General features: G+C 42.1%; 1 protein-coding gene across 1 annotated transcript in view; it reads right to left on the bottom strand.

Moving 5' to 3' along the window:
• LOC126299452 (V-type proton ATPase 21 kDa proteolipid subunit c''-like) overlaps positions 1-13,696 on the bottom strand; it is a 52,062-nt gene that overhangs the window by 12,637 nt on the left and 25,729 nt on the right. The window contains exons 5-6 of the mRNA XM_049991366.1: positions 12,437-12,572; positions 113-228 (exon numbers count right to left, since the gene is read on the bottom strand). Coding sequence (XP_049847323.1) covers positions 113-228; positions 12,437-12,572 — 252 coding nt within the window. The remainder of the gene's footprint in view (positions 1-112; positions 229-12,436; positions 12,573-13,696) is intronic.

Below are 13,696 nucleotides of genomic sequence, written 5' to 3' on the forward strand. Positions count from 1 at the left end.
TAGTACTTGACTGCAAATGTTTGTGAATGGTACTTACAGCAAAATATTTGACGGTTAACAAATCTCAGTTGATTAATACAGCTTTTAGAAAGCTAATTTCAAATTGACTCACCATATAAATTCCAACAATGAGTCCAAAAAGTCCAATAGCACTGCCAAAAATTTCTACGATCAAGATCTTGACAAATAATGCTGAGTTCGCAGCATCCGCTAGGGCCGCACCAGATCCTGTAAAATATTTGACACTCATATAGCAAGTAAACAACAAATGCAATATGCTGAAAAGGTTTGACTTTGCAGTCTTAAAATGAGAAAATCACCATCAAAGTGAAGCTATGAACAAAATTTTGAATTATCTGAAATGTTTAGCACCATTAATCAGAATTTTACACACACTGTTTTATAGTGTTTTAGTTCTTTTCATGACAGTTCTGAAGTTAACGTATACAATGCAACCAAAACGTCATGCACCTTTATCTGACAAGCAAACTTCATAGTAGTGCTCTCAGAGAAACCTGCCAACATTCAGGTGTTATCAGTGAGAAACTTAATCTGAATATGCCACCTTATGTGCTAAACAGGTCACAATTTTTCACAATATTAAAGATATTAGTGTATCACAGACAGAATAGTAAGACCTATTTTTACAATAAATAAGACACAAATGAAATCATTCACGTCTATTCGTCAATGTCCCCACACTCTGATGGTTGGTTGGTTTAAAGGCAGGAGAAGGGACCAAACTACGAGGTCATCGGTTCCTTCTCCCTAATAAAACAATGTCACAAGTGCAAGAATAAAATGGATGAAACATACAACACAAAACAGAAAGAAAGGAAAAGCCACAAGAACGAAGGGGAAGGCAATGAACACTAAAAGAAACGAAAGGACAAGAAAACAATAGAGAGATGCTAGAAATAGAAGAGACTCAAACATGAAATCAGATTACAGTGGCTGGCCAACCACGAGAATAAAAACAGAAAGCCAGCCACTCGGCAACACATTAAAAGCACTAGGGTTGATGTGACAGAGGGACAAAGGACATGCGCTAAAACCTACACACAAGTATAAAACTCTCTCTTACGGATAAAATGTAAAACTAAAGCTGCTGAGGAGGCATTGTCGCCCAACACCAAAGGTAGGGTGCTGGGAAAGTTAAAGTCTGCCGCAGAGCGGCTAAAAGTGGGCAGTCCAGCAAGAGGTGGACGACTGTCATTTGGGAGTCACAGCGACACTGAGGTGGGTCCTTGCAACGGAGCAGATAACTGTGCGTTAGCCACAATTGGCCAATGCAGAGCTGGCAGAGGACAACTGATTCCCTGCGAAAGGCCTGCATGGAAGACTTCCACACATTCATAGTCTCCTTAATGACACGCAGTTCGTTGTGTGTGCTGTTATGCCATTCTGTCTCCCAAAGCCGGAAAACCCTGTGGTGTAAGACAGAACGCAGGTCAGCTACAGGCACGCTTATCTCCAGAAGTGGTTTCTGCATTGCCTGTTTAGCCAGCCTGTCGGCAAGATCGTTGCCGGGGATTCCAATGTGTCCTGGAACACCACGGAATGGCGGGACTATTGCATGGCATAGATGGACTCCTGAATGGATGCTACCAGAGGGGGGGCGAGAAAAGTACACTGGTAGATAGCTTGTAGGCTGCTCAATGAGTCAGTAAACAGGGGAAATGATTCACCAGGGCATGACCAGATGTACTCAAGAGCACGAGATATGGCCACCAGCTCTGCAGTGAAAACACTGCAGCCAACTGGCAAGGAGTGCTGCTCAATATGTCCTCCATAAACATATGCAAAGCCTACATGACCATCAGCCCTTGAGCTGTGTGTGTGTAAGCCCCTTCAGAGCCCCAGAACATGTCAAGAATTGAGAGGAAGTGACAGTGGAGAGCTGCGGGTTAACGGAGTCCTCAGGGCCATGCAAAAGGTCCAGTTGAAGTTGTGGCTGAGGCATACACCATGGAGGCGTACGTGAATGGTCCACAAGTAGAGATGGTATGGGGAAGGACTCCAGTTCAGAGAGTAGGGACTGCACGTGAACCGCAATCGTTAGCCCTGATCTGGGCCGCCGATGCAGGAGATGGATTGCTGCGGGCGGGAAAAGGAGATGGTAATTCACATGTTAAGGGGAACTATGAATGTGTGCTGCGTAACTGACAAGCAGTTGTGCACATCTGATCTGCACTGGAGGGAAACCAGCCTCCACCAATTATGCTGGTCACCAGACTCATTCTAAAAGCTCCTGTCACTAATTGAACCCCACAGTGGTGCACAGGGTAGAGTAAACGCAATGCTGAAGGCGCTGCCAAACCATAAACCACACTCCCATATTCACTTCGGGATTGGACAAGGGCTCTGTAGGGCTGCAACAGTGTACAGCGAGCTGCACTCCAATTGGTGTTGTTCAGGCAATGGAGGGCATTGAGGTGCTGCCAGCACTTCTGCTTGAGCTAATGAAGATGAGGGAGCCAAGTCCATTGAGCATCAAAAACCAGTCCTAGGAATTGATATGTCTCCACTACTGTGAGTGGATCATCATTAAGGTAAAATGCGGGTTTCGGACGAACAGTACAATGCTGACAGAAGTGCATGACATACGACTTTGCAGCTAAAAACTGAAAACCGTGGGCTAGAGCCCATGACTGCTCCTTGTGGATGGCTCCCTGGAGACACTGCTCAGCAACTACAGTACTGGAGCTGCAGTACGAAATGCAGAAGTCATCTGCATACAGAAGGTGAGACTGAGCCCAACAGCTGCTGCTAGACCATTAATGGCCACTAAAAACAGAGACACTCAATACAGAGCCCTGTGGGACTCCATTCTCCTGGATATGGACTGAACTATGGGAGTCACCAACTTGGACACGGAAAGTACGGAGCGACTGGAAGTTTTGGATAGAAACCGGGAGTGGTCCCTGGAGAGCCCACTCATACAATGTGTCAAGGATATGATGTCACCAAGTCATGTTGTATGCTTTACGTTAGTCAAAAAAGATGGCAATCAAGTGTTGCCATCTGGAAAAGGCTGTTTGGATGGCAGACTCAATGGACACAAGATTATCAGTGGTAGAGCGACCCTGGCAGAAGCTGCCCTGTCATGGGCCCAGCAAGCCACGTGACTCCAGGACCCAATCCTACCCCCGACATACCACACATTCCAAAAGCTTACAAAGAATGTTGGTGAGCCTGATGGGCTGTTAGCTATCCACATCAAGTGGGTTTTTACTGGGTTTGAGCACCGGGATGGTGATGCTCTCCCGCCATTGTGATGGAAAGATGCCATTGGACCAGATATGGTTGAAGATGAAAAGATTATGTAGCTTGTAGTCAAATGACAGATGTTTAATAATCTGGCTGTGGAAGCAATCAGACCCAGGAACTGTGTTGGGGCAATGTGCAAGGACACCGAGGAGCTCCCACTCTGTAAATGGGGCATTATAGGATTCACTGCAGCGTGTAGTGACAAAGGACGTTCCCTTCCAGCCGCCGTTTGAGTGTGCAAAAGGGTGGGGAGTAATTCTCCGACACAGAGGCTCGAGCAAAGTGCTCGGCAATCACGTTTTCATTGGTACATAGCTTGCCATTTATGGTAACACCGGGGACAGCTGTTGAGGCCTGGTACCCAAAAAGACGTTTCATCTTTGCCCAGACTTGGGAAGGTGACATGTGGCACCCAATGGTGGAGACCTCTCTCTCCCAACACTCGTTCTGTTGTTTGATAAGGTAGCGAACACAGGTACGTTTAAAGGCTATGAGGTGTTCCAGGAAGGGGTGCCACTTATGCCACTGTAGAGCTTGCAAACATTCCTTAATTGCTTTAGCAGCTTCCGGCAACCACCAAGGGACTGCCTTATGCCTCTGGCACCCTAAAGAGCGAGGGATCACGTTTTCTGCCGCAGAAACAATTGTGCTAGTCTCCTGCTCAACCATCACATCGATGTTACCATGTGGTGGAGATTCAGTGGTGACAGCAGAGGTGAAAGTTCCCCAGTCCACCTTGTTCTCAGCCCATTTGGGCAGGCGTCCATGTGCCTGACGCTGCGGCAGTGACAGGAAGTTGGGGAACTGGTCACTACCACACAGATCATCATGTGCTCTCCAGTGGATAGATGGGAGAAGTCTTGGGCTGCAAATTGATAAATCAATGGCCAAGTTACTACCATGAGCCACACTGAAATGTGTGGCAGCCCCAATGTCTAAGAGGCAGAAGTCAAACTGAGACAGGAAAGTTTTGACATCACTGCCTCAGCCAGTAAGCATTGTGTCACCCCCCAAGGGGTTATGGCCATTAAAATACCCCAGAAGCAGGAAAGGTTTAGGGAGTTGATCAATCAGTTTTAGGGAGGTGATCAATCAGTGCAGCTAATACATTCAGGGGTACTGCACTATCTGGAGGAAGATACATGTTGCTGAGAGTTATTTCCTGTGTTGTCCTCATTCTGACAGCCACAGCTTCAAGAGAGGTTTGAAGGGGCACATGTTCACTACAGACCGAGTTTAGGACATAAACGCAAACTCCACCTGACACTCGATTATAGTCGCTATGGCTCCTGTAATATCCCTTATAGCCGCAGAGGACAGGGGTCCGCATTGCTGGGAATCAGGTTTCCTCGAGGGCAATGCAGATAGGAGGTGTAAAGCTTAACAGTTGCCGTAACTCAGCCAGGCAATGGAAACATTGCCGCAATTCCCTGGAGGATGACATTGTGAGACTGGAAAGACATGGAACATTAAATGAGGCAGGTTACGCCTCAGAGTCACCTACTGCCAATGATTTTTGCCCGAGCAGTCTATATCCATTGTGTGCGAGCGTCCGGCGAGATCCAGATCCTCAGCAGATGCCAGAATCCTCACCCCATCCTCAGCTGCAGAGCTTGTAGGTAGTGATGGTGTGGGTGCCACTGCAATTTCCTTGGTCTTTGGGGTTTTCTTTTTGGATTTCTCTCACTGCTCCTTGGATTTCCTTGGCTGGGAGGATTTCACTGGCTCAGTCTCCAGGACTGAGGACAACCAGCTGCTTTCGGGCTCTTCAGCCACTGGTGAGTGTCTTGTTTCTCCCTAGAAGAAACCTGGGAAGGGAGTGACCCAAGGGACCCCTTCCTAGCAAGAGAAACCGAAGAAGACTTGCGCTTCTCCGGCTTAGAATTGGAAGAGAGGTCCTCGATGGTCGGAGGAGGGGGGGGGGGGGGGGGGGGGGAGGGTGGAATTACTCCCAAGGTAGTTGGTGCAGGAGCAACAAGGAGGGAAATCACGTGTCATCTGCCCTTATACCACCCACTCCGAACAAGGGGCCCTCCCCATGGGCGACACCCAGCCGCAGCAAAGGTCACTTGGTAGGATGGATATTGCCGGGAGTCCTGATGCCCAAGGGGGATGGGCATCTACCCCTTGGCATACGTGGGGAGTTAATGGTGCAGGCATCAGCAGAGTGATCCCTGTGAGGTCAGGGGGCTACAACCAACAGGGTACATGGAGACCCCACCACAACGGACTGGCTACGGTGCTGGATATCAGGTGTGTCAAAGAGCGAAACGTGAAGCTCCTTTTAGTCACTTCATACGACAGGCAGGAATACCTCGGGCCTATTCTAACCCCCGGACCCGCAGGGGGGTCCCCACATTCTGATGATGAAATAGAGGATTTCTATTAAGTGTTACAGTAACTGGTTGACAGCAAACTCCACTAGAAGATGATAATTGATGGTTTAAATGCAACAATGGGAAACTAAACAATAATTCTTTGGTAGGAGGCTTGAGATATAGCAACAAAGGACAAAGGCATTACTTTGATATAATCTGCAAAGAAGAATAGCTAAACGTTTGATTCATTCTTCCAGACGAAACTACAAAATGGACATGGAAAGAACCAAATGGAATTAACCACATTTGTGCCATCACAAGACATCACACAGCTGCCACATGTTAAAACCTGGGGCATTGCATGGTATACATGATCGAACAGTTCGGTGGCGGCACTGTGCCATATGAATCTTTACACAGCTGCCTCCGAGTGAACCTTCACAGAACAGCTAGCAGTACGAGGTGTCTGGTTTCGGATGGTGAGCGAGTATCTGTCAGGGCCAGAGCTCAGCAGTGGAAGCGTCCACTAGATTTAACTGCATGCCATGGTGAATGATAACAAGGAAGAAGGTGTTGGCAGATACTTGCGATATGGCAAGACTGGGAGAAGTATACTTCTTCAGGGCTATCTGGCTGGCTGTTACCAAAGCAGAATCTGGAGACAGCAGAATTGAATGTGTGAGTATGTTATTGGACAGGGCTGTTTTCTCGTGTTGGAGGTCTGCAGATGTTATTACATGGTGTGCACTGTGGTGTGTACCGACTGAATTCAGCTCAATAAGCACAAATTATTAAACCAGTACTTTTCTTCCAAGCTGTGCTTCATTTCTGTCAATTCTTAATTCCCTTTTTTCAGATGTGTATTCTTTTGGCCACTGAATTTGATGTCACTTGATTTTCTTCAATGCAATCAACCTGCTCCTTATTTAACTGTCACGTTGCAGGTGATGCTTATTTGGATTTTTTATGATAAAATTTCTATTAAAGATTTGAAGTAGAATTTGCTCCTTGAGTAATAGTTTTGAGTGTAATTTAATATGTATGTATTTAAAATCAATTTTTTTTATTATGAAGCAGCACTGATGCTTCATGTGTGTTCACTGCAGTGGAATTTCATACTGTTACATGAGCATTTTGGTGTTGAGTAAATTCTTGTTGAGTAGCTACACAGTTGATTTGTTTGCCCATATTGTGACAGTTTTGGTCTGAAAAAGTAATTATCTTAAATTTCTAAATTGTTCTATTTTTATGACAAAATAAATATTCAGAACTTGTTTAAATAAAATAAAAATTACTTTAGCAAGGAGCAAGAACCACTCACAGTTCAACCCAGTCCTACCATTCTCCTGAACAGTGTAACATTTTATTAAATAATAAAGAGATTATACACGACGTGTCAGTGCTGATATACTTTCTAACATATTCATAAGAAACAGGGTGGAAAATGGGGAGGGGTGGAGGTTGTAGAAAGAGAAAGAAGATAAACGGAGATAAAAATCACATAGAATCGAAGTAGAAGTTGGCAATGCAGAAGATGATTATTTAGGAATGGGGAGATGAGTCACATGAAATTAAGCAAGGTTATTACAGAACGAAAGATGTCAGGGAAGTTATTAATGAAGAAGCAAAAATCCCAAGCAAGCAATAATACAAGCATGACACAGTATGTTTAGTTAAAAAGAACTATTCAAAAATGTCTTCAAGAGTACAATGAACATATGGTGAAAGCAACAACTGATAACAAGAGAAGTATGAAGAAAACAAAACAGAATCTTATAATGGGCAGACACCACATTTCATCAGCTAAGAGGGCATATAGGGCACACATCTGGAGATGGTGTTTCAATAGAATTTATGAAAGCTTGAGGGAAAGTAATACAAATGGAATTTTTAAAACTTACAGAATTTTTTTGAAAGAAGACAATTCCCGAAACTGAAATCTTATTTACCTCACAAGAAAGAAGAAATCTAACTATATGCATACCAGTCTCTTACTGTAATTTAAAATATATTTACAAAAATATCACCAATTATACTGATAAAACACTAGTTGTAATTGAGCAGAAGATCAAGCTGGTATCAGATGTACATATTTTACAGGCAAGATGCCCCACATCAAGGAAGCTTTTCTCTACAGTCCTACAGGTAGTTTTTAAATGCTTAAACAGTGGAAACAAAGACGACTTAAATTTTAAAGGAAAATATCTGAACCACCTTCATTTTGCACACAACACTGAACTTTGTGTCAGTTCAGCAGATAACTTCAACAAAGAATGCAAGAGCTTAATAGAATAAGAGTGGTAACAGACTCAAAAATTAATTGTATGACTAAAATGACACACTACGAACTCCTAGAAACAAAAATAGTACAAATTTATCAAGTTCCAGTCCCAATATTTTTTGCCATAAATGCATTTGATTTGCTTGGTTCTGAAATTCAAGACAATATGCATACTATCAATAATCAGTTTTCCCAAGCCAGCATTCAAAAACTGTGTGAAAAATGAGGACATTTGCTCAATGGTTCACTGGGGCTTCAAAAGAATTTTGAAGCATACATTATACTCAATAAACCAAAAGTTTTACAGTGTACATCCAGTAGCTCATCCTGTTCACAATAAAGTTGCTTCTGAACTTTACAGACTCGAACAAATCTGTGTTTGGAAACCCAATTCACTATGACTGGGTATCTCTATTTAACACAAGAAAATCAGACAGGGAAGTCAGACTTCATGCAGACTAAGGCCAAAGTTAGCACTCAAGACAGTTATTGATTCTTTCTTGCTTCGCTGCATCATGGAGCTTACAAACTGCATACAGGTGGATGATCCTTTTACAAAATTTATTTAGCCAAAGCTTGCTCTCAGCTACCTTTGGGTGATGTAACATAAAAGATTTGTGGTGGTCAAGTGTGTGTGTGTGTGTGTGTGTGTGTGTGTGTGTGTGTGTGTGTGTGTGTGTATCTTCCCTTCGGATGCACATCTGCCCTCACATTGTTTCAACACTTTCTCCAACACGTGACATCCAAAGTTCCATTGGTTCCTAATTATGTGAATAACATGTGTTTGTCCAAACGCCAAACAGCATCTCCAAAATTTAAACACTTTTTCAAGTTTTAACTGATGTGACTGAAGCAAATTCTGCAAAAAAAAATTCATTTTACAGTAATAAAACTGAATATTTGGGTCATTTCAATGACGCTCATGTCACTCATCCCTCAACTAAGAATTTAAAGGCTATTCTAAGAACACTCTCACCTAAACAGGTACAGGAACTACAGGCAGTTTGTGGAAAACAAACCATATTAAATTCATTTGAAACCCAGCACGAACTGCAACTCCTCTTCATCGCCTCAGGCATAAAAACCATTAGTTTCCAATGGAATGGAGAATGAACAATCATTTCATTGAAAAATGCACTGCTTAGTCACTTAGGTCTTCTTCACTACAATCTGCATAAACAGGTAGTACTTGCCGTTGATACATGATCACACGTAATAGGCGCAGTTTTATCTCACAACATTAGAAACACTGAACACTCCATAGTTTTCATGTCTATGATGTTGAACAAGGCCCAAATCAACTACCATCAGCTGGAAAAGGAAGCCTTAGCCAACATATATGGCATCACAAAATTTCATCAGTGTCTGCAAGACAGAAAATTCTTGTATGACAGATCAGAAGCTTTTAACTGCTCTTTCTTATCCAACAAAGAATTCAACTGATTGTATAGTGCAGAACTGCAAAATTGGTCTTTAGTTCTTTCGATTTACCAGTATGAAATATATTGCTCTATGGTGCAGCATGCAAATGCCGACAAAATGTCACACTTGCCTATGGAACGTGACCTATGGGAAGTGATCCAAATTCAAGGCATCAGAACTTCAAACCAATCAATCTAACTGACAACTGCTGCATGCTTTTCCCATTGATTATCAAGTTATTCAACAGGATCAATCACTACAAGTGCTCCACTATTACATCTACATGGGCTGGCATCTTAATTCGAAATCTATTTCAGAAGCAGTAGCATACAAATATTATGCGCATTGCAACAGCCTCTCTTCAGAATGGTGTAATTTTATTACATATTCCTAAGATGGGTCATGATTCCTACATCACTGCAGCAATGCATTTTAGAACTTTTACCTAGAGGACAGTCAGGAATCATTGAAGCTAAGCACCTAGCACATCAGCATTGTACATGGTTCTGTCTTGATAGACTGAACAAATGATTGCGCAATCCGATGCATGTGTGGGCAGTTCCACATCATGAATCTATTGGCCTTGATCTGATGCTCCTCAGCAATGCACCCACATTGACTTTTCTGGCACACATGGTGGCTGATTATCATTGGTGAACTCTGTAGATACCCATTTGTCATTCCAATGGATTCTACAACTAGCTTTAGTATTATCAACACACTTGCTTCGGTCTTTAGTTTAGGAAGCTTGCCACTATCATTTCAGACAGTGGGCCACAGTTTTCTCCCTTGGAATTACAACACTTGTCAACAAAATGGGATTCAACATATCCAAATAGTTCTGTTCTCTCTACAATCTGAGGGTGAAACCAAAAGTTTAATTCACACTTTCAAGGCTCACATGTCCAACCTTTATGCTTTACACTCGAAGGAAAGTTTCTCAACAGTTATCAAACTCTGCCTTTGCATGATGCTTTTATGGCAGAATCATCACATGATGGTCTTCACCACAGTTTCTTGCATGTCTTCCACCCTTGACAATCTGCTTCAGAGGCAAACTTGACAATGAAATTCTGCGCAAAGGACAAAGTTTTCTATTGTGTTTATAACAAGCGTCACATCTGGGAATCTGGTACCACCCCTCAGATGACTGGCCACATTAATAATACTGCTTGGGGGAGGGAGGTGGGACAAAAATCCATCAATGGGACCAAAACCAACTTTGTTTTCGTGATTATTGTGATCCTGCCAGACTCATTTTTCAGAAAAGGTGCCTGCAACCTCCAGACTACTGCACTTTAACAGTCTTTCCCACCAGAGCCTGACATTAAGAAACATGGATCAACAGAAGACTATCATGCAGGTTGACCCTTTCCATTTACACAGCCATGGTCATGGTCACAGGCACCACATCAATTGCCATTCACAGTAACATCCATCATGGACACCAAGCCTGCATCAATCTCACCATCTATGGCATCCTCAGCAGTGCAAAAATGTTGCACCCATTTTTGCTGTTAGATGGACATCCTACCTCCAGTTTTCTGGCAGTTAATAAGGTGACAGTCAGGACACTGATTGATTAGTGCTGCTGCTACATCCAACTCCATCAGCTGCACCATGGCAAACGGCAATCACCATCCCTACAGTATCAATCATACCCACACTATGCAAAGATAGTGCAATTTTGGGGAGGAAGGAATGCAGTATCATTGGTGTCTTTCTCAACCACACAGGATGTACCACATGCCACTCACATCACCGTGGAAGAAACACACAAACAGGAACCAGGAGCATCACCACAATCCAAGCTCTCTCCATGACTTTTAACCTTCCAATGGGTGGCACTATGGATGCCTTCAGGGGTTGCCATCTTTGCCTCAATTCACTGCATGTAAATTTAACCCTCCACATATCTTTAAGATGCTGCGCACCAAGCTCTGCCCCAGCTGTCTGTACACTCGCAGTGAAAACAGAAGGACACAGCTTGACACTACTAATATTGTAATGGCTATCAAGTGCTCAAATTAGACACATTGCTGGAACAGAGAATCCAATGATCCAATGATATGTATTTCATTCTTTACTCTATAAATAGTGTAAATAAATGTTTTATTCATTTATTCACTTTTTAGTTTTCTACACCACCTTCTACAACTAAAGACAACAAGTGTGACAGAATCAACCACCACATGAATTCTACAAACGATGGCAGCGAAAGTCTGAATGATTTTACTGCCAATTTGTTGCTCTGCGAAAGAAAGTAGAAAATTGCCTGCAGGGCTTTTGACAAACTAAACAGAGTTTTGAAATGAAATTTATGACTCATATGCAAAGGAAAGTTCACATTCACTGTGTATAACCAGTTTTGACCTAATGACAGCAGGGAACAATCTTTCAATTCAAAACCATTCCAAAACTGAGGGTTGTTCAGAGAGCAACAGTGAGGTGCACACTGGCAATTACTAAGAGAAAAATAAATGGGTCACGAAACAGACTGGAGCAGAAGGCTATTATGACCAATATGACATTCAAATGGAGATGGCAGGACATTCAGCCAGGTAAAGGGGTGATGAAGGGCTGCGTAAGTGTACTTTATTTCAGGAGATAAGGAAAGACCAAGAATGTGACCTACATGAAGAAGGTAAGACAACGTTTGAAAACATGTAGGAACAACACTGATTATATATTAGCTGAAGACCCTAATACACAGTATCCTAGTACAGTTACAATTTTCAAGCTATTCTGTGAAAATAACTAACATGCCCAACTAGCCATATCTTAAGTGCAAGGTCACACTGTCCCCATAGAACAGAACTACTCGAGTACTAGTTATTCTTCATGACTTTCTGTTAACGTACATCATTCAACTGACCACCACACTGGACTAATTTGGGAACACTTTATTTAATGGGCACAAAAGCTTTAACTTTTTAAAAAATTCCCTTGAAAGGGAAACAAACTAACATTTTCCTTTGAAATGGGGAGTTGTTAGACTTCATCTGAATACCAAAGAAACGAAATTGCAAATATCTACCAAAATACCATAAAAATTGTGTGTGTGTGTGTGTGTGTGTGTGTGTGTGTGTGTGTGTGTGTGTGTGTGTGTCAAACATTTTATTACATGGTTCTGTTCAGTGCTTACCCACAATTCCAACTGCAATTCCACAGAAAAGGTTAACCAAACCAACACTTAATCCAGCACCAAACATTATGTAGCCAGAAAGCCAATTCTGGCTCTTCAGATCAATATTACTTTGAACGGCATCCCAACTGAAACTCTGAAACAAATTAGTTGTAATTAGTTATAAATAGTAATAAATCTGCAAAAGCACATGATCTGCATGGTTAAAGTAAGTGTGTGTAATATTTCACATACAAGTTAAATAAATATATTAAGGCCAGTCAAGAAGGGGTTTAAACATTTTAAAAGAAATGAATTTCCTGAAAATACATACTGCTGCCACTACTCAAATTATTGATTCTGATCTTCAACATAATTGTGTCAGGCCCAAAACTTTTTTCATTCATTCCCAGTAACAAGAATCAGTTACTGATTGGAAACATTAAGGGTTCCTTCCGATGCTTCGAATCGTCCTTGAAACTGCTGATATTCTTTCGACACTACAAATATGATGCAAGTGATGTTGGACCTTTCCCTTTTTTGCAAAATTCTGAAGTGTGTAGTGCCTCATGGTTTTGTGTACTGTAATAAGAATAGCTTAGACAGTGGGATGTCAGGTTCAGTAGTGTTTATAATGGTACATTATTTTTTAAGGTGATGCTGGAATTAAAGAGGAAGCTGCATGGTAGAATTTTGCACAGAGCATAACTTAATCATAGGTAACACTTGTTTAGGAATCTTGAAAGAAGGCTGTACATGTGGAAGAGACCTGCAGACACTGGAAGGTTTCAGACAGAGATTTCAGAACAAGATTTTAAATCTTAAGACATTTCCAGGGCAGATGAAGACTCTGGCCACAATTTGTTGGTTATGAAAAATAGACTAAACTGAAGAAATTACAAAAGGTAGGAATTTAGGGAGATGGGTATTAGATAAACTGAAAGAACCAGAGGTCGTAGATAGTTTCAGAGGGAGCATTAGGAAACAGTTGACAAGAACGGGGGAAAGAAATACAGTAGTATAAGAAGAATAGGTAGCTTTGGGAGATAAAATAGTGAATGCAGCAGGGGATCAAATAGGTAAAAAGACATGGGCTTGTAGAAATCTTTGGGCAACAGAAGATAATTGAATTTAATTGATGAAAGGAGAAAATATAAAAATGCAGTGAACAAAGCACGTAAGAAGGAATACAAACGTCTAAAATATGAGATTGACAGGAAGTGCAAAATGGCTAAGCAGGGATGGCTAGAGGACAAATGTAAGGATGTAGAGGCATATATC

The sequence above is a fragment of the Schistocerca gregaria genome, chromosome X, assembly GCF_023897955.1.
Source record: "Schistocerca gregaria isolate iqSchGreg1 chromosome X, iqSchGreg1.2, whole genome shotgun sequence".
Classification (NCBI taxonomy): domain Eukaryota; kingdom Metazoa; phylum Arthropoda; class Insecta; order Orthoptera; family Acrididae; genus Schistocerca; species Schistocerca gregaria.